The sequence below is a fragment of the Pomacea canaliculata genome, linkage group LG6, assembly GCF_003073045.1.
Source record: "Pomacea canaliculata isolate SZHN2017 linkage group LG6, ASM307304v1, whole genome shotgun sequence".
NCBI lineage: Eukaryota > Metazoa > Mollusca > Gastropoda > Architaenioglossa > Ampullariidae > Pomacea > Pomacea canaliculata.
In genome coordinates this window covers 16127248-16147183 of record NC_037595.1, presented here as the reverse complement: position 1 = coordinate 16147183, position 19936 = coordinate 16127248, and the positions used below count along the sequence as shown (strand labels likewise).

Sequence of the window (19936 nt, the reverse complement as noted above, 5' to 3'; positions counted from 1 at the left end):
TTGTTTGCAACACAAGTAAATGAAGCAAAAAATTGTTCATCTTTATTTCTGAATCATTTCTGTCAATATGAAGTTCAGACTAGCACACTATTGTTCGTAACAGAAACATATTCAAAACACGTTAAGGGGGATTGTCTCTAAATATATGAGATAGACTGGAGTTACTTATATTCCTACGAAGCAAGTTAATATACTGGGCTGTTATCACTTCAATGTGTCTTGGTATGAGAAATCTTAGGAGCAAGTAGCTGTCTTTGAGCCAACATGAAACCTTGACACATCCCTGTAAGCCAGGTGCGTGTGGGGTGACATATCAGTTATAATAATAATAAATGTAAAATTTTTAAAGCGCATACTCACACTCCTAAGGATCATGCTCGTAGCACTTAAGAACATGAGCGAAACATGGACAGCATATAAGGGACAGGAAAACAAATAAATAACATATGAACTATAATAGAATGAACAGCCGTACTAAACAAAGAATAAAATCAAATACGGGGAAACACAAAGAGGAACCAAATAACAACAACAAGAGCTATAGTCCAGTATATCATGAAATTCCGAGAAAAAGGTAGAGGCTGTGAGTTTGTTCTTGGCATTCGCAGGGGGTCTACAGATGTAGAACATGTGTATCGAGCAATAGGAAGTCGAAATAGAGACGTGTACACATTCAAAAGATGTGTGTGAAGTAGTAGTAAAAGACAGGTACGAGGTAAGTGATGATTTGTAGATAACAGCAATGCCGCCTCCATGTGTAGGACTGGGGAATGATTTCAGACAGTAGCTCACTGGAGTGAGATCGACACTCACGCTGTCATCTCCTTGCCGCGTATCAGTGAGGATGAAAATATTGAGGTAGTGATGTGTTAAAAACTGTACAGAGAATCTTTACAATGGCTGTGAATATTGAAAGTACTGTACAGGTTGCAGAAGGCAGTGTTCACATGCGTGTGGAGGAGACATGATCCAGTAGAGACATGTCAACACACAGCAAAGCTTTAGCAAAAGCAAAATCTTGGTGACGAGGGTCATGCAGCAGAAAAACGGAAATCAACAGAGCAGGCGGTGGATTACAATTATTGCGACCAGCAAAGTCTTGCAAATAACAAAACCTACAATGACCCACAGGTCAGCTCATCATCTCCTCCTCAGTAAGACTTAGTCTGGCTGTTTTCTTAGTGCTAAACGATGCACCGGGTAGTTCTTAGAGCTTTGTTTAGGATTTGATGGACCCACAGAATAAAAGTGTCAAGCCATGATGCGGTAACAGTTTAGTTGACTGGCCAGCATGACATGGATTTCAATATTGCGGATTACAGGAGAGCAAACAGTTGGTCTGTGCTCACGTGAACACGTACTTACCTTAGTCGCGTAGAACCTTCCAGAAAACCGAGTGCCAGACCAGCACTGACTTCATTGATACACGAGGATTAGTAAATACACTCTACTGTCACTCCTGAATAACTGTTAACATCTAGAGTTTATATGGCAGAGATTATAGTATGCCTAGCACAATGGAATTTAGCACATTCTTGTTTTACACTTTACGAGAAAGCAGAGCAATGGTACAGTTCACTGTCTTACATGTCGCTTTGGTAATAAATTTATAATGCAAGAGTAATATACACTCTTATACTACATATATACACACTATGTAATATACACAGAAATGAACATCCAGCTAAAGCTGAAAGTGTAGCACCATTCAAACATTCACTGAGCTCGCTTTGGTTTGAAGAATCTACCCTACCCCTACCCAAGCGCTCCTGAAATGTTCAAAACTATAGTTTGAGGTAAATTCGCCACACTGAACTTGGTGGACTGTGATTATAAAGAAAACCAGTTTAAATAAATAATTTACTTCACACCAAAAATTGCAATTTTCCGATCGCTTAACAAACAATCAATTGTCTCAATAGAAGTGTGCTGCAGTGTCGTCAATAGAGACATGTCAGAGAGTTTGTTATTGAAAAGACCGGAAACTGGTTTCCATTTTTCAAAAGGCAAGACAGCAGTTGGCGGAGGTAGGCGCGATAGCGGGAGGACTGGGTACAGTACACGACGAAGTTGAAGGCGCAGTTGACGAGGGGAAGCTGGTCGGCGAGCGTGCTGCACGTCAGGTAGAGGGTGTGGTGATGACCGTACGGCGAAAAGTCCACCACCAACAGACGACACACGATGATGGTGACGACGGGTACCATGGTGACGATGTACATGCACGAGACGAGCACGAGCATCTTAGTCAGCGCCACCTGTCGGCGGCCGTTGTCGCATGTGGAGGAGCTGGACGTCTGACGCCACTTGATGGCCGTTTGGAGGCGGGTGACGGTGAGGGCGGTGGCCAGCGACACGACGACAAACGTGAGGATGGGGAGAGAGATATTCAATAATGAGAAGACGACAGCTTCCGACACCAGTTGGCTTTTCTCGGCTGTTGTCGTGGGGACCAAATGCCACTCTCTCTCAGTCTCATTCTCATCAATGAGCGCAACATCCGCCTCTAACGGCACGACTAGGAAACCTACCTGCAGGACTACAACCCCCGAGGTTAGGACCACTGCCGTGCTGCGAGTGCTGATAAGGGAAGTTGCCCTGAGAGGTAGCATCACGCATGCGCAGCGTTCCAACGCGATCAGAGCAGTGATAAGACCCGAGGCAGCGCGAAAAGCGTAAATTATACCCGACATACCCGCCGTCACACGAATTAAATATTCCTCTCCGACTGACTCGTCCAACTGCTCGATAAAAGAACTAACAGAAAAAGTCGCGAAGATGCAAAGCAAGAGATAAAGATCGATGAGCGCCAGAGAGAAGAGGCAGAGGTTCATTCGGTCTCGCAGGCCCTGACGATAGAAGACGAGACAGTTGACGATGTTGGTGAAAATGCCGACGACACAGATAATCGTGGTGACGACTTGACCACACAGCCTGTGTATGAACTCATACAGTTGATGGCTGATGAATCCCAAGTGGGTCGTTGGTGGCGAATATAATGAGGTAGATGTCAAGTTAAATTCTGTTAGTCGCATTACTGAACCCTCAGATAATAACATGTTAACAAAGAATATTTTTCATCGATGCATGCTTTTAATTAATTCTCCAAAGTTTCAGAACATATCTATATATATGCGCGTGCGTGTGTATGTGTGCGTGTGTGTGTTTTGAGCGTTCTCTTTCTTCCAGAACTTACTTGAAGGTAATTCACTAATGCAGGGTTTGAAAAACAGAAAATGCATGAAACACAATATTGTCTGTGAGACGCAAAAGAAAAATATTGTATTTTTCGTTCAACGGAAGTCTTAAGGATAGTTAATTATGTGTTATAATCATACAAGTAAAAATATTTTGTTTTCTTGCTAGTGTTTTATTTTTTATTTCATGCCTTAATTAATTTTTTTTTATTTTTCTCTTTGCCTCTTCTCTTCTTACTCTGGAAATGGCAAAGAAAGACAGACAGAGGAGGAGCGAAACTTTCTCTTGCTTTCCTGCACATTATTGACAGATTTTCCGGTAAGTTCTCCAGTATGTATTTTTAAGTAACACTTTATTTCAACTTCTCATATTTACATTTATGATATGTTACTAATGGCTTAACAACGAAAATCTTGTCCAGATCACCGACACCACAGTTTGGGTTTGGATGGTAGGGAGGACCAGAAGTCCTGTCGTCAGTGGTGCCGAGTGACAGAAGGTCCACGGAAGCACACCCCGGACATCTACAACCTCTCCTCGTGGACAGAGAATGACCAGCTGGTGTGTCTACATACTGATCGTGATTACAGTGTATTGAAAAGTTAGAAGTTCAACAAAAGAATCTCTTCACGGTTTTGACAGCTACGGCAGAACAGTTTGTTTCAAACAAAAATCTTCAGAGCTTATCAATGATAATAAATTAAACTAAGGTATAAAAAATTCTAAACTTTAATCACTAAGTACCTGTGAAGTATAGCCACACATCTAACACACATTCTACCCAGGATGTAGACAGTGATCTATACTTGTACAAGACAATAGCATGCGTCTGTTTACGTTGGTAGACATTTGTACTCATGGCACTGGAGCATCATGGGTAACGATCAAAGGAAGCAATTGACTGAACGGGAAAACAGGTTTAAGATCAACGAATACGACTCACGCTTTTGAGATCAGACATATTGTGGGCGTGACTTCACTGGCTGTTACATCCAATGAACGTGCACGCGGTGTGTGTGTGGGCGCGCGCGTGTGTGTGTAAATAAAGGAGATAGAGGGTGAGGCAGGTGAAATATTAAATTATACATAAATGAAATCTTTTGCCATTTTTACAAAGAGCAACTAAAATTTCCGGTTGTCTAGGAATTATTTACATAAAAGTTAGACTTCATTGCAGTGACGTACTGGTGGGCATGTTCGCACACTTTATCGGGAAAGAAAAAAATTCCTACTAAAGTGTGACAGTGAAGCTTTACTCAGTGGATTCTAGTTGACAAGAATGCGACGGACTGACTTGATACTGGAACCACTTGCGTCCACTTGTCACGTGACTTTCTCTACCTACAGAGATCAGCATAGCGAGCCTGGTGTCTACACACTGGTCGTAGTTACCTTTGATAACACAGGTGACATTCACTGTTTTCATATTGTTTATGTGTGTGCGAGGATTATTGTCTGTTCATCGGTCTCAAGGTTGACTAAGTTTCACAAAAACAAAATCTGAGGTCGTTGGCCCGTCAACGTCTTTGTTGATTTCCAATATTAAAGCTTACAGTTACCGAGCTGTAACAACACCTTACTACACACAATTTCCACGATAAGCAAATATCAACTCCGTCCTTTTGACGATGTGAGGTCACATGACCCTAATCTTATGTTTTGCAAGCGATTGCTTTCCAGTTTGAAGCAATTTGAAACACAGATATCATTGTTACTCAAAATTTATTATTTAAGTTTAACTTACAATTTCCGTTTCTTCTTTCCAAATAGTACAAAATGAGTTTTTAAATAAAGTTTTAAAGTAAGCGCATTTCTGACATTTTTTATTTCATTAGTCACACCGACATTAATGTCTTTCAATATTTTTATACGGGACAGAAGTGCATTATTTTGTCAGTTGGGTGTATTTATTAATAACTTTGTGATTATAAGACTTGCTGGATTCTGCGCCAATCTGTTTAACATTTTTACATCTTTAAATTGTTAGTGTGACGTAGTACACCGTTAGCTTGACGTAGTACACTCTTAGCTTGACGTAGTATACACTCTTAGCTTGACGTAGTACACTGTTAGCGTGACGTGGCACTCAATTAGCGGTGTTCATTGATGGCAGAAGCCAAATGCATACTTTGCTAGCGGATAATCAATTAACGGTTTGGTTTTGGAAGCTGAGATTTACAGGTTACGTTTATATCACCGATATCTACAGATATCTACAAACATGCAGCCCTTCAGGTTGGTCTTTAAACGCTTGTCCTGTCGATTTAAAAGTCCTCGCAATAGCCACAAATATCGACGATTTTAATGGAATGCAACAAGAAGTCCTGCTTATTATAGATTTAATTATTAACAATTCATTGGCCTGTTGTATGTTTGTCAATTTATATAAAAGTAAGATGTGCGAGAAAGATTGACGCTTAAAAAATAAAGTGTATTCATTTTGTTAAACAAGATGGAAATGTGTGCGCGTTAGGGACACAATGTGTGAGAGTGTGTGTGAGAGACAGAAAGAAAAAAAGAAAAAAAGAAAAAAATGTGTTTGTGGCATGTGTGTATGGCATGTCTCTCTCTGTGTGTGTGGCATGTGCGTGAGTGTGCTTACTGTAATGAAACATTTTTGATTGTGGCTCAGAGAAGCTGTTAATTACTTGCTAATCGTACTACCACCAGCCATCCACCAGGGCCTTACATGCGGCAACAATTTGAAGAAAATGACACAAAGCAATCTACTGTTTATGTTATGTACGCCATCATTTTAAAGCAATATAGAGGTAACTTATAGAGGTAATTAACGCATTTTTGGTTCTTGTTTTGCTTTGAACAGAAGGGAGGTAGACAACAGTACGACTCCTATCTTGCACTTTATATCACCCCTGAGCAGCATTCATTTTAGTAGAAAACTGAAAATTATGTGGTTTTCACTTGTAAACAATCGGAAAAATGAGTTTGGCAATGTTTTACATGACAGGTATATAAACTTTTTGCCAATTTTTAGACTTGAGCGTAATATAGTTGCCAAAGTTTGTACATGATAAAATCTTTGCCAAGGTTGGTCACATTATCATTCTTAGTATCTCAGCTGAGGCGAGCGGATTTGATTTTGGGTCATAAACATAAAAGCAGAACCATGTAGTTGTTATACAGTTGTACTTTTGTTGGATGCAAGATGTAAATATTCTAGTCAGTTCCGTACTCGTGGGGTCGGTGTAGTTTCCGCGATGAAGCGACTAAGGGGCACAAAACAGAGAGGAAGAGGAGGCAGGCACCACCCTATTAAAACACTAAGCTGAGGAAATTACTGTCTCTAACATCCTAAAGGGCTTATACTACATTTCCATAATATGCAATGGTGCCATGCCATGATACATGTCACCAAACGTATCCCTCTACAATTACTGTAGTTGCAATAAAACATCTAGTCAGGCTTTTGTATTCTGTTCGCCAGAGTTGCCACAAACACTACTGAATATTTTACAAGATTATTTTAGTTTCTAGCAATAAAATACCAGCGCTGTAATAAGAGAAAATGAATTTCTTTCCTTTTCTCCTAAAATATTTTAAAAGGTGAACTGATTTTTTTTCTGGGAAAGTCATGTCGAGGTGTTCAGTAGAAACAAATGTATCGCCATCATAGCTTCGTTCAAAATACACCTCCATGTCAGCACTTGCTTTAGATGGAGGCAGCAACTGGGTAAAATATAAATATTTTAGTAACAATGTGTCTGCAGAAATATAAAGCGACAACAGAAGGCTGTGCGTGATGTAGATGTGGCGGCGTTGACTGCCGAGTGTTTGAACTCTGGTTGTCACAGAGCCTAGACTGTGGATACTTATATGTAAGCTAACACGACGATATAATTAGTCGATTTTAAGCTGATTAGTTGCATAATTTAAATACAACAGGACCGCAGCAGCATTTTAGACGTTTCTGCAATTAAAAGATAGAGTAACACAGCCATTATAGTGTTAATTATTACTTTGAATTAATAGTTAGTGTTGAGCTCCTTATTTACTCAGAAAATTTCCTTCTACCTTCTTGCTATCTTTTTTCTCCTCCTTCTTAACTTTCCATTCTCTCTACTTCCTCGTCTCCATTGTCATCGTCAGCGTTGTCATCTTCGTTGTTGTTATTATTATTTTTATTCGCATACATTATATAATAAACTTCTAGTACAAGCATCAATTAAATGACACATTTAAGGAGCATGACACGGAGGGACAATATAGCTACTTATCAAACCAAATTTCAAATTATGCTGTTGGAAAATGTACATGTCAGGAATAGAAAAATTCGATGATGATTTGATTGAACAACTCCTAAACAACTTTTTTCAGAAGATTGAAAACTATTTTGAAAAATATATATCCGTGTCTTATGGTATCAGTGAGGTGTAGACTCACGTTTCAGCCTAGGATTCGTTACTCTACCTTCCACAACGAATTATTATGATGCTGATGGGCGGTCTGTTGTTGAGACACTTTTAGATTGAAGGACCTGACTTTGACCTTAGTATCACAGTGAACTACAGCCCGCAGGTCAGCGCGATAGCGGGTGGACTGACCACAGTAGAGGAAGAAGTTGACGGCGCTGTTGACGAGAGGCAGCTGGTTGACAATCGTGTTGCACGCCAGGTACAGGTTATGGCACCTGCCGTAGGGAGAGAACTCTTCCACGAAGAGACGAGCGATAATAACAGCGACGAATGGGACCATGCTGACGATGTAGACGCAGGAGACTAGCACCAGCATCTTAGTCAGCGCCCTCTGGCGGCTCGTGGACTCGCTGCTGACGGAGGTGGACGTCTCCCGCCATTTCATTGCCGTCTTCAGACGAACAACGGTGACAGCAGTTGCTGAAGAAACCACGACGAAAGTTATTATTGGCACGCATATACTCAGAATGGTGTTTTCAATGATATCAAGCAGTTCTTTGTGAGTGACTCCGAGCTTTGTTGGCACCATGTACCACTCTATTTGTCTGGTGAAGTTGCTGTACACTCCGACAGCACTGACTTTGAGGGGGAGCACTATCTGAGCGAGCTGAAGGAGGAATAAACAGGCTCCCAGCAGCACGCCCATGGTTTGGGTTCGTATAAGAGATGTCGCCCTTAAAGGAAACACAACACAAATACATCTCTCAATAGATATTATCATAGTTATACACCCGGATGCAGAACGAAATGCATACACTACTCCTCCTCCTCCAGCAAGTGCCTTCATCAGATATTCGTTACTAAAAGCCTTGTCCACCAAGGCGATAAAGAAGCTGAGAGAAGAAATGGTAAACACACAGACTAGCAGGCCCAGATCATCTAGAGATAGACAAAACAAACACAGGTTCATTCGATCTCGAAGACCCTGACGATAGAAGACGAGACAGTTGATGATGTTGGCAGGGATACCGACGAGGCAGATGACTGTAGAGAGATAATCGCTACATATCGTGTGTATCAGTAGGTATGTGGCAAGGCTTATGTCCCAACTGGCAGAAATACTTTGACCTGAGAAATCAGAGAAAACGATCTCTGACTGATTCTCCAAGACAGCCATGATAAACACGCGCGATCACAAATTCCTTTCATTTAAGTTTTGCTCCCGGGGTGTCCATTAACCTTGTACTTATTCACTGTTTCGCTACTGAATTTTGTTCTACTGTTTTATCCATGTGCATAATATCGACTAGCTTTTCCTAAAAATACTTCTCGACAATTCATTGAAGGCTATAACATTTTTAAATGATCGTAAGGACGTTGGACAAATTCGTACATTTTGTGTACCTTGTATTTTTTCTGATTTAAATCAGTTCAATTTTATTTAAGTAATTCTACACAGTCCTCACTACTTGACAGAAAATCACACAAATTAGCTACACGTCCTTAAAGATCCAGTAATGATAATTACACTGGCTGATAAAATTATTTTCCCAATTTTATTTGCAGTGCTGGAATGTGGCTCGATTAAATGAAATAAATCAACTAAACATACATTCATCTTATTTATTTGATAATTGTTTTTCAGATTCTAAAAACACTAATATTTAAGTGTTATTATCAATTGATGTTGTGCGTTTGCGAATGTGTGCACGTGTTGCCTATCTTTGCTTGGAAACTATTACTATTTCTGTGGGTGTGTGGAGAAGACCTGTGTACACATCCTATTACCTTGAACTTAATTTGTGCTCTTCAATCTGTCATTTTAAATCGTTTTAAATTTTTATTTTCAATGTACCATCGCGTAATTGCTTTGCAAACAAACTTGTTTTCTTAAAAAGTATCTTGGGTCTCAAATAATAGAGCAAACTACAAGCACGTGTCCTACTTCAAACGAGCCGCTGTCAATAACAGGCTTCTTGGAGAAAACATTACTACATCGCAAACATGGACAGGACTGTATTCTTCTGAAGTTTCAAGGAAAATGTTTACTAAAACTCCTTGAGTAAAATTTTACAGCGGAGCAAAAAGATACATACATGTTTTCAAGTAGGAAATTGCTTGCTGGCTGTGACAAGTTCACATCATGTCGGATATACTCATTAGAGACATTCCATGGCATGGAGCACCTTATATAGTTGGACAATCAAGCCATACACGTTCCTAAAACTTATCTTTATTGGAAATACCAAGTCGAAATGTCGATAGCATTTTACAAATGAACAGATCACATCCCTGTAGTACGGTTTGTATGTTTTATAATGTAAAAGCTTCTATCAAAGAGCTCGTAGAAAATGTTGAGCTTATTGTGCATAACAGGCACAGTGTCAATAGTAGTTGTAGAAGTCAAAGTAACATTAGTGGTAGGAGTACGAATGGGATTAGCAGTAAGATAACAGCTGGTAGGATTTGTAGGCATTATAGGAATAAATACAAGAATAATGGAAGCGGTAGTAGCAGGTGAAAGTGTTTGAGCAATAACGAGCACGTTTTGTCTCAATGATGCAACACTGTTCATCTCAGTGATGTAGCACTGTCTATATCAGTGATGTAGCACTGTTCATCTCAGTGATGTAGCACTGTCTATATCAGTGATGTAGCACTGTTCATCTCAGTGATGTACACTGTCTATATCAGTGATGTAACATTGTTTATCTCAGTGACTTTGTGCTGCAGTCAATGACCACCTGGTGGCCCCAACTTCACTTGTTTAGTTCCCATGATCACACGGTCTAGCGACCACAGTCAGGTAGAAATACTAATGCCAAGGCAATTTGAGTGATGTTTATTTTAACTTCAAACCACGCCATACATTTTGATTTCAAGATCATGATATAGAAAAAGAATATATTATTATAACCATGCTTTATATCCATATAATGTACAGTCCTGATATCAGTGTGTACATCTATAAAGACACATTCAATATGTGTAGATTGTTAGTAAGATATATATATATAACATTCTTTTGTACAATTCACTTATATATTTATAATATAGGGAGAATGGATCTTTGTAAAATGATTATAATTTGTAATTATACTAGTCACAGCTATCTGCGACAAAATGGATAATTGTAAACAACCTTATTTAATTATGTGCATCATGCATCACGTTTATATCAACACTTCTATTAAGAAACTTGTAATTTAAACACATTTCATCTATAATTGATGTAAAGCCTAAACTGACAGCACTTGCTACAAGAGTGTAAATCGCGAAAACCTGTTGAGGTCAGTCTTTTAGTTTTGCTTAGTCTTTATGTTTGTGCAATTTTAGTGATGAATGTAAGTGGAGAATACAAAATTAGTAGTACAGTACATATAAATCTGATTTGTTAGATTTAAAGAAACTTATGTTTTGTCCGCTTTCTTTCTTTCCTTTTGTTTATTTGCATTTTCTTTGAGAAATTTGGCGGATCTTGCTTCGACTTTGAAAACGGCGGGGTCCTAGAAAAAACTTGTATCGATGTTTGGTGCTGGAGGCTTCACAAGAAACTGTGCGTCAGTCAACTGTGAAGAAAACCTTTATTGTAAAATGAGGGCTTACTGTTTTATGTGTTTGAAAGTATGCCTAATATTGTGTTTTACTAGTGTATAAATGTCTTAAATTCGGGTGTTGGTGTTTTTTATCTTGTACGATAGTAACTCACAGTTGCATGTGACGAGTGAAATCGTGTTGACAGAACAGTTTGTTTTACACAATGGGGATATGTGTGTGTATGTATGAAACATAAGTGGACATGGTAGTAAATCTGATGTTGATATTCAGTCTCGGCGCAGCAACGGAGGCCAGCAACGTGCCGTGTACATTAACAACTGAAATAAAATATCTTAAATCCACAATAAATCATTGTGTGTTTTTATTATAATAATGCCCATATCATGCACATAAAAAGTGTTATGTTTCCCAAGGGGTGTTGAGTACTTAATGTCGTGGCGACTAATGTTTGCGATTGAAATTTCTACCGGCATTTGTATTAACCAACAATAAAGACAACAAACTGGGATATTCCGTGTTAAAGAGCATTCACGTGGGTTCATTAAGAAATATAGGTTTTATTTTCTTGTACTAATATTAAATTAAAAAAATTGCAATTGTATGAGACGTAGAACTCAAGATAAACGACAAGATTAAAAGGTAGAAATTAACAAATATTAGTTTCACAATGTATATAAAGTACCAAATAAACATATAGTTTTTAGAATATACATTGGAATTTAAATATTACTGCTGTCTTCTCATTTGAGTTGTTGGAGCTTAAATAATGACGGGAAACCGACTACAACATGGCATTTGATCAATTGAACCTTCGCCTGCTTTCTAACATAACAAAACACCCGATTAGTTGACTATTTTTTTTTTCTTTCAGCTGTTAATGGGAAGTAATCGATAGTGGAACAATTCACAAAGGTTGCAGAAGTTTCCTCCCTTATGCACTCGTTCATTTATTCACAGATGGCTGTGTTGCATGATACCACCATACTTGTGAGAGGGTAGTAAGTGGTCTTAACTCTGACCTTACCAACGATAGTTTGTTGCTGCTCATTACTTTCTCGCTGTTAACTGGTAACTTGCATTTCTTGACAGAGTTGTCTTGTAAATCTTGATTTTCCTAACTCTCGCTGTATACATAGTTGCCTAACACTAAAAATATATATTTCCAAGTTTATAAAACAATAAAGTAAACGAATTTCAAAAGTGGCGGTTGACAAATAGGTATTGCTATGTTAAAAATGAAAACGTACCCGTGACACACATGGTCACTCCACGAACTTGTATTACTGGACTGCTGGAAGACGATTTTTCCAGTTAACTACTAAAACGAGGCATTAGACTGCAAAGCTTCCGCTTTAGTCACTTTCATTGTTTAGGCTCTCCGAGACAGCGGAACCCTTCGCAAGAGACTAAGCATTGGTCTCGCAGACAGACAGCAGTCCACCTACACACGTCCGTGGTCACTGTGACTGCTCATAATACTGAAGTCATTATGAATAAACTCCCGTTTACAGCATCGACGCATGGTTGGTATGTTCGTTGCGATTTTATTTCTAATTGTGATTGTCTGCTTTCTTTGACTTTTTTAGCGGCCGAAAGTATCAAAAGCGAGTGTCAAACTTGTTCTAAGTAAGCACGTTTTTCAGACGTATGTTAGATTCATCCTGGACAAAGTGTGATTATAGTAATTGATTGACATAAACATGCCACGCATGTTGCATACCGAAATTGTATTTAAGACACAAAGGTGGATATCACCCACCAGACTCCATCTCGCCCACTTCTTTAGACGACTGATACCTCGTACACACAAGTCATAGACCTTTGGTGGCTGGCCCACCTTCTATGACTACTCACCACCTGCAGTTCACCTCTTTATAATCACTTTCAGTTTATCCCCAGTGACTTGAACTGTCGACATGTGGTCAGTTCGCCTTCCATATGTCGCAAAACCAAACTCGAATGAATAAAAGGGTCGTTGTCGGCAAAACTCAAGTGACTGGTATTAGTTAACAAACGGTTTTGGTGGTCCGCCTGTACTAGTCATCAGGGGAACCAATTTGGTAGATGTAGCCCCTGCACACGAATAATAAAGCCCGTATACAGTACTAAAGGTGCAATTAGATGTCTGGGCAATGAATTGTAGATCGTGAACCTAAAACCTTTGTTCAGTCACATCCGTGTCGACTTCAGTTTTGAAATAATTGGTTGATGTTACAATAGCGATCTCTGGTTGTCCTCCATTGAACCCAAACAATTTGAGAAATTCCAGTCTAAACCTTGACGAGCGGCAGTAGTAGATGAAGATGTTGATGACGTTGTTGATGTGTAGCACAGCGTAGGCGATAGCAGTGACTGCAGCATAAAACTGTAAACAACGGCCAGCAAGTGAACACGTGCCCACAAAGAAGTAGCCTACCTGCCGGCGACAAACGGAACCATTGTGATGACGTAGACACAGGAAACCATCACCAGCATGGCGGTGAGCGCCGTCTGCTGGCTGTGACTGTCACTAGATGTTGAACTCGTCATCATGCGCCAACTCATGGTGGCTCTCAGTCTGATGACTGTAACAGTAGTTGCAGATGACACAACTAGAAAGCTGATGACAGGGAGGCATGTTCCGAGAACGGTGAAAGCAATAGTCTCAAAAATCAGTTTGTTTTCCAGGTACACTTGTGTGCCGACAAATATCCACATGACACCTGCGGATGTATTGACTGCAGCAGGTAAGTACATAAACCGATATATCAGATGTAAGCCTTGCACAAGCAAGAAGCATACAAACAAGGTGATGCCCATAGTTCTGGATCGCATCAGAGTGGAAGCCCGCAGTGGAAATACCACGCACACACACTCTCCACCGCGATCACCACACCTATACACCCAGAGGTCGCTCTGAGGCTGTAGAACACATTTCCGAGATAACAAACAGCCATTGCATAGTACTCTCTGCTGAAAGACTGGTTGTACAAATTGGTGAGCGAAGTCACAGAAAGAATTGAAAAGCTGATTCCGAGGTACAAACAATCCACTAAAGATAAAGAAAAGAGACAAAGATTCATTCGGTCTCGCAGGCCCTGGCGCCAAGAAGACCAGACAGTTGATCATATTTGCAGGAATGCCAAACAAACATAAGAAGTCGTGACAACACCATAACACACTACTTCGATCACATGGTGGGCCTCCGTGCTGATGAAATCGTCTTGAATGGCTCCAAGGGAGGATAAGGTCAAGCGAGGAATTAGTTGCCTCCGAGTTGGTATTGTTTAGTAAGATGTTCATCACGATGGCCAGACATTAATTGAGAGCCTGAGCCACCAGACAGTTAGTAATGTTCCAAGTTTATAGAGACTTTGTCCTAAATCGACGAATTAATTAATAGAACTCTTTGTTTAAAGACGGAAAATGTATGCTTTTATATTTTTTTTAATTTTTATATATATTCTTAAAAATTTATTAAGCGATGTATCAAACTGAAATTAATTACTGGGGAAGAAAACAAACATCAGCAATGTAGAAAAGGCCGTTTATAGAAAAGAAACAAAGACATCGTTGTTTATCCTGCAATGATTAAATATTGTAGTAGTTTTTGACATTCTGTTTCTATACTCCGTTAATAATCTGTTAGAACCACTGAAGAACATCAATGTTTTCCTTTTGTTTGTGTTGGAGTCTTCTGTAATTGTTGCTCTTTTGTGTGTATGTCTGTGTGTGCGTGTGTTGATGGTCATAAAATGTTCATGTGTGCTTGCATGTGAGCAAGAAAATAGAAAAACGTGTACAAATTGTAAACAAACAAATTAATAATTTCGCTTTTTTTTAAAGCGCGCCTGATACTGCTTTTTGAAGAAATTTGTTTAGACAAATACTTATTATGCACTTAGTTTAATTGTTCTTTACTCTCTGCTTTTCGATCCGATATGTCTGCTACAGATGTTATTTGCGTCACATGAATAACTTGAATTCCTTTCTACTACGATTTCAGTCTACTCACTGCAAAGCAAAACTCACCGAGAATGACATAATCTAAATATCCATTCTGTGTGTCCAGTTTTTAAAAATGTTTTAAAAACAATTGATTTCCACATATTTTTTGTTTTATTAAAAACATCTGTTTTAATTTCAATCTCGTTCTTAGCAGATTGTTTAATTCTTTAGTGAAGATTAAACAACCAAAGTACCGGTCAAATATTAACAATAAAATAATCTACTTTTACTCTAATAATTGTTTTTGGTATTTAAAATGTGTGTTGAACATTTCAGAGAGATCAACCTTGAGTCTTGTTACAATCAAAGAAATATATTTTTAGTCGTCCAAGACTGGTGTCCGCAAAAAGCAAGAGAGGTGTCATGAAGATGGTAACAGGTATTTTTATATTTTCAGGTAGGTATCCTCTGACAACGGGACATTCTCCAAAACAAATGTTTTAAGAGGGACATTCCCAGAGGGAAAAACTAGTCTTTTTCTCTGATATATATATATACGATGGCTTGTCTACAGTTCCTACTTTTAGGTAAGTTTTATTGATTAGTAATTATGTATGTCTAATATATCTTTACGCTTACTTCAGTGGTAATTTCTACCATAGATGTAAACTTAAGGCAACGTAAATTCGTCTTTTGCTTATATTATGATATGTCAGTTATGTTACCTGACATTGTGATTCTAGTTTTTTCGTGAAGAAGTTGAAACAAGGTACAAAACCCTTGACCGTTCCAGTGTGGAGTTCCCACGAAGACTGTCATTCTTTCAATTATTCTGAGTGATTTATTTTCAGAATATTCCTCATTTATCAAACAATATTATAACGCTAAAACAGCACAATATCCAGAAAATAACAAAACTATTTAAAACACGTGGTACTTAAAAACATTTATAATAATCTAAACTTCATTTGGGACTTCAGGCAGACATGGGGGACATAGGGAACCTAATCACATACATGTAGAGGTAAAGTCGACACAGGTTGCAGTAAAAGGCATTTTACACTTTTGTTCTACTCTTGTGTCAATATGCCACCTGTACCCCACAAATTTCATGACAAAACCCATGTGTCACCAGTTTTCTTGTGCAGCTAGGAATGTTTATTTTTTAGGATCAGTGTTCATCACTGTTTCTGTGGCAATTTTTCTTTCCTCAAAAATCTAACAAATTTCTAACAAAAATAATCAGTTCTTTATAACCAAGTTTAACGTTTACTAAATCAAATCGCATCAGCAAGGTTTCAAATACTTTTTTCTAGATGTAACAAAAAAGATCAAATCAAGTAACAAAAATAAAGGAAAATATTCCATGTACCAGATGTAGGCCAAAATGAATCATCAAAAGCTTGGCGCGACTCTAAAAACAAAAGTCGAAGAAGAATAAATATCTCTCTCCCCACCCTAATCACCTCGTGAAGAAATAAATACACAAAATATTGCGATTGCATCAAGTCACCCGTTTGATGTTCGTAAAAAATGCGCTTGGTAATCAATGCGATAATTTCAAAAGAATAACATATTCAAAAAAATATTAAAAAAATCAAAGAAATCAACAAGTGTCTGTCTTGGACATACTTAGAGAACATGTAATAAGTTACTAAAGCGTTGAACTAATGCGAAAGTGGAAAATCTGTTAATAAAGGGAGACCAGTCGTAATTAGCTCTTTATGTGCAAACAAGTCCAACCTCTAATGAGCATGATGCCACTCATTACACCGTTTCATAATAATGTGATTTTCAGGGGATTGTCATTTAAGCTTAATACTGAAACTTAAAAGCCTTTTATAGAACTATTTAAATTCAAGTTTTCGTTCAACAATGTATGAAATCATAAATAGTCCATACTTTTCCGTCATTTAATTAATTAAAAACAATTATCCGGATCTGTTTCGTCGTCTTATCTTGTTTTATATGGGGTAGGGAAAATGGGTAAGAGGCTGACTTGTTCAACTACAACATTTCCTACTGTAGTAATTTACAAATGACTAGAGCTGCTGTATTATTTGCTACTGACGATAAAAATAAAAATTAAAATTCTTTGTTTGCTTCTTTGATACTGATGAAAGTTAGCGAACACAGTATTGATATTGTTGGTATTTTATTCATTGTCAGGTTGTGAAGGTTTTTTTTTTCTGTCACATGCAAACTTTAATAACACAAACAGTCCGTCAAGTTACATTTGCCGAATTATATTCAAGATGCCTGATAGCAGATTGTTGTATTTCTTACATCTGTCTCTCTCTAACCTGACACTATTCTCAAATGCTTAAATCTTAATTACCCTACCAATACAGTGTTAAGTGTTGCTATTAGTAGTACGAAGCACATTTTTAATCTTAAAAAAAAGCCTTTGGGTTTTTTCTGCCTCGACTTGTCTGTCAGATGGAAAAATGGGAAAAATCGAGGAAGAAACATTTCAAGTCTTCTCCCTACATCCTATGCCCAAGACAATGGACATCCTTGTACATCACCACTTTGATTATCAGGCCTATGATAAATTTTACTATTTTACTATTTTTACTAATTATTTTCGTAGCTCTAGCACGCTCGCTCTACATCAAGAGGTTATCGTTGTGACGAAGGAGACCACGCGGATTTCTGACAGCAGCGCCACAGCACGGACTGTATATATATATATCAAAATATATATATAAAGTGCTGCACAACACCTCGCTTTTCTAATAATAATAATAATAATAATAATAATAATAATAATAATAATAATAATAATAATAATAATAATAATAGGTATTTGTTATCATAGATGGAAGATTTTAAAGGATCGAAAATTTAAAGCAGCGACAAGCATATATAACATGAGGTCAAGATGGATGGCCAATGTTGGTAATAGAAATACAAGCTGAGCAAGCCAAGCGAAATATTTGATGACAATAGCTGTCACAAGGGCGAGTTACTTTCCATAAACCGACTTTACTAGGCCGTTGTCCTTATCACTGGCATCTCTACCACATGGCATCATTCTTTGAAACACCAACCTGAACTTGGATGAGCGATTATAATAAATAAAAATATTGATAGAGTTGTTGACGTGTAGTATTGCATACACCACAGCAGTGAAGGCGGTGTACGATTCCACGCACTGTCCATCGGATAAACAACTCACGACAAACAAAAATAGCATCTGGCGAATAACGAACGGCGCCATAGTGATGACGTAGACGCACGAGACGATGACCAGCATGGCGGTGAGCGCCATCTGTTGGTTGTGGCTGTCACTAGATGTAGAACTCGTCATCCTCCGCCACGCCGCGGCGGCTCTCAGTCTCGAGACTGTAACTGCCGTGGCACTGGACACGATGACAAAGTTTGTGACAGGAATTATGGTCCCGAGCACAGTGAATGTGATGATTTCTACCAGGACTTTGTGATCTCTATAAAACTGAGTGTCTGTGAACGTCCACAGCACGCCATATTTGGTATGGATGGCCACAGGCTCAAACATAAACTGATATAGAAGATGAGAACCTTGAAATATAAAGAAGAATGATAATAACATTATCCCTAATGTGTGGGTTTGCATTAAGGTTGAAGCCCGGAGAGGAAACAAAACACACACGCACCTCTCCACGGCGATGACCACACCGATGAACCCGGATGTTGACCTATAGCCGTAGAGGAAACTTCCGAGGAAAGCAAAACATTTTTGCATAATACTTGTCGCTTAAAGCAGCATCGAAAATGCGAATTAATGAAGTGACACAAAAGATGAGGAATGTGATGACCAGGTAGGAACCGTCCACGACAGCCAGCGAGAAGAGACAAAGATTCATTCGATCTTTCAATCCTTGTCGCCAGAACACCAGACTGTTGATGACATTTGCCGGGATGCCCAACAGACACTCAATTGTTGTTAGACCTGCATAAAACACTGTCTCTGTCATCTTCCGGGCTTCCTGCGTGATGAAACGATCTTCATTCCAGACAAGCAAGTTGCTCATGGTTTTATTAACATCCTCAGGATTCGTAGGATGATTAGAGTTATTCATGCTACGATAGTCGACACCAACCCACTTAATACTCAGATACAAATAAGTAAAGTAGGTGTAATTCTGTATGAGGCAGTTTATAAAGAACTGGTTGGTAAATATAAGCACAGGTTAAATTTTAAAATTGCTCATTCATTTCTGTTTATTATGGTTTGTATATGATTTAATTGCAAACATAGTTAAACAATTGCCTAAATACAATTTTCTACGATTTCTGTTCAAGCACGACAGGCCAACCATATTCCATATTTAGTTTTGCAGCCATTCTCCAAATAAAAACGGAAAGATGAACTCGCAACCCACCCATGGATACTTGAATCAACACTGCATACCACGATATCTTCCTGCAATTATTGTTTTTTTTAAATACAATTTATTTTTTAAAGCAGCTTCACAAATAGTATCAAAATAATTTTTCATTTAGTATTTTACAAATAATATAAAAATAATTTTTCATTTAATATTTTTGTATCTTTGGCATTTTAGAGGGATCCACTGATCTTTGTTCTGTTTGATGTTTGGTGCACACACCTAAACAAACTTGTGTAGAAACAATTTTGTGGGTTTAGATGTGGATGTGCATCTAAGGCGAGGCGTATGTGGCTACACTTGGAAATATTACAATTGTGTAAACAACCATGAAATTCAAGTAACTGATTTGTTTTTTTACTTCAGCAAAGCATTTATAAAATATTTAACAAGGAAATAGCAAGGTCTGGCTGTCAAATTTCAGAATGTTACCCAAGCCAGAGTCGTTGAGTTTTTCCTGTTGCGGTGTTGAAATACTGCTTAAAATATTACCACTATGATTATTGTATA

At 38.4% G+C, this 19936-nt stretch overlaps 1 protein-coding gene across 1 annotated transcript; it reads right to left on the bottom strand.

Annotated features, from left to right (window-relative positions):
- Positions 1–1940: 1940 nt before the first annotated feature.
- LOC112566168 lies at positions 1941–3032 on the bottom strand. Its single transcript, XM_025242162.1, has one exon. It carries the CDS (start codon positions 3030–3032, stop codon positions 1941–1943), a length of 1092 nt encoding a protein of 363 aa, XP_025097947.1.
- Between the last annotated feature and the right edge of the window lie 16904 nt (positions 3033–19936).

Excerpts from the sequence above, each read along its gene's own strand:
- LOC112566168 (XM_025242162.1), bottom strand. The coding sequence starts at position 3,032 with ATGCGACTAACAGAATTTAACTTGACATCTACCTCATTATATTCGCCA.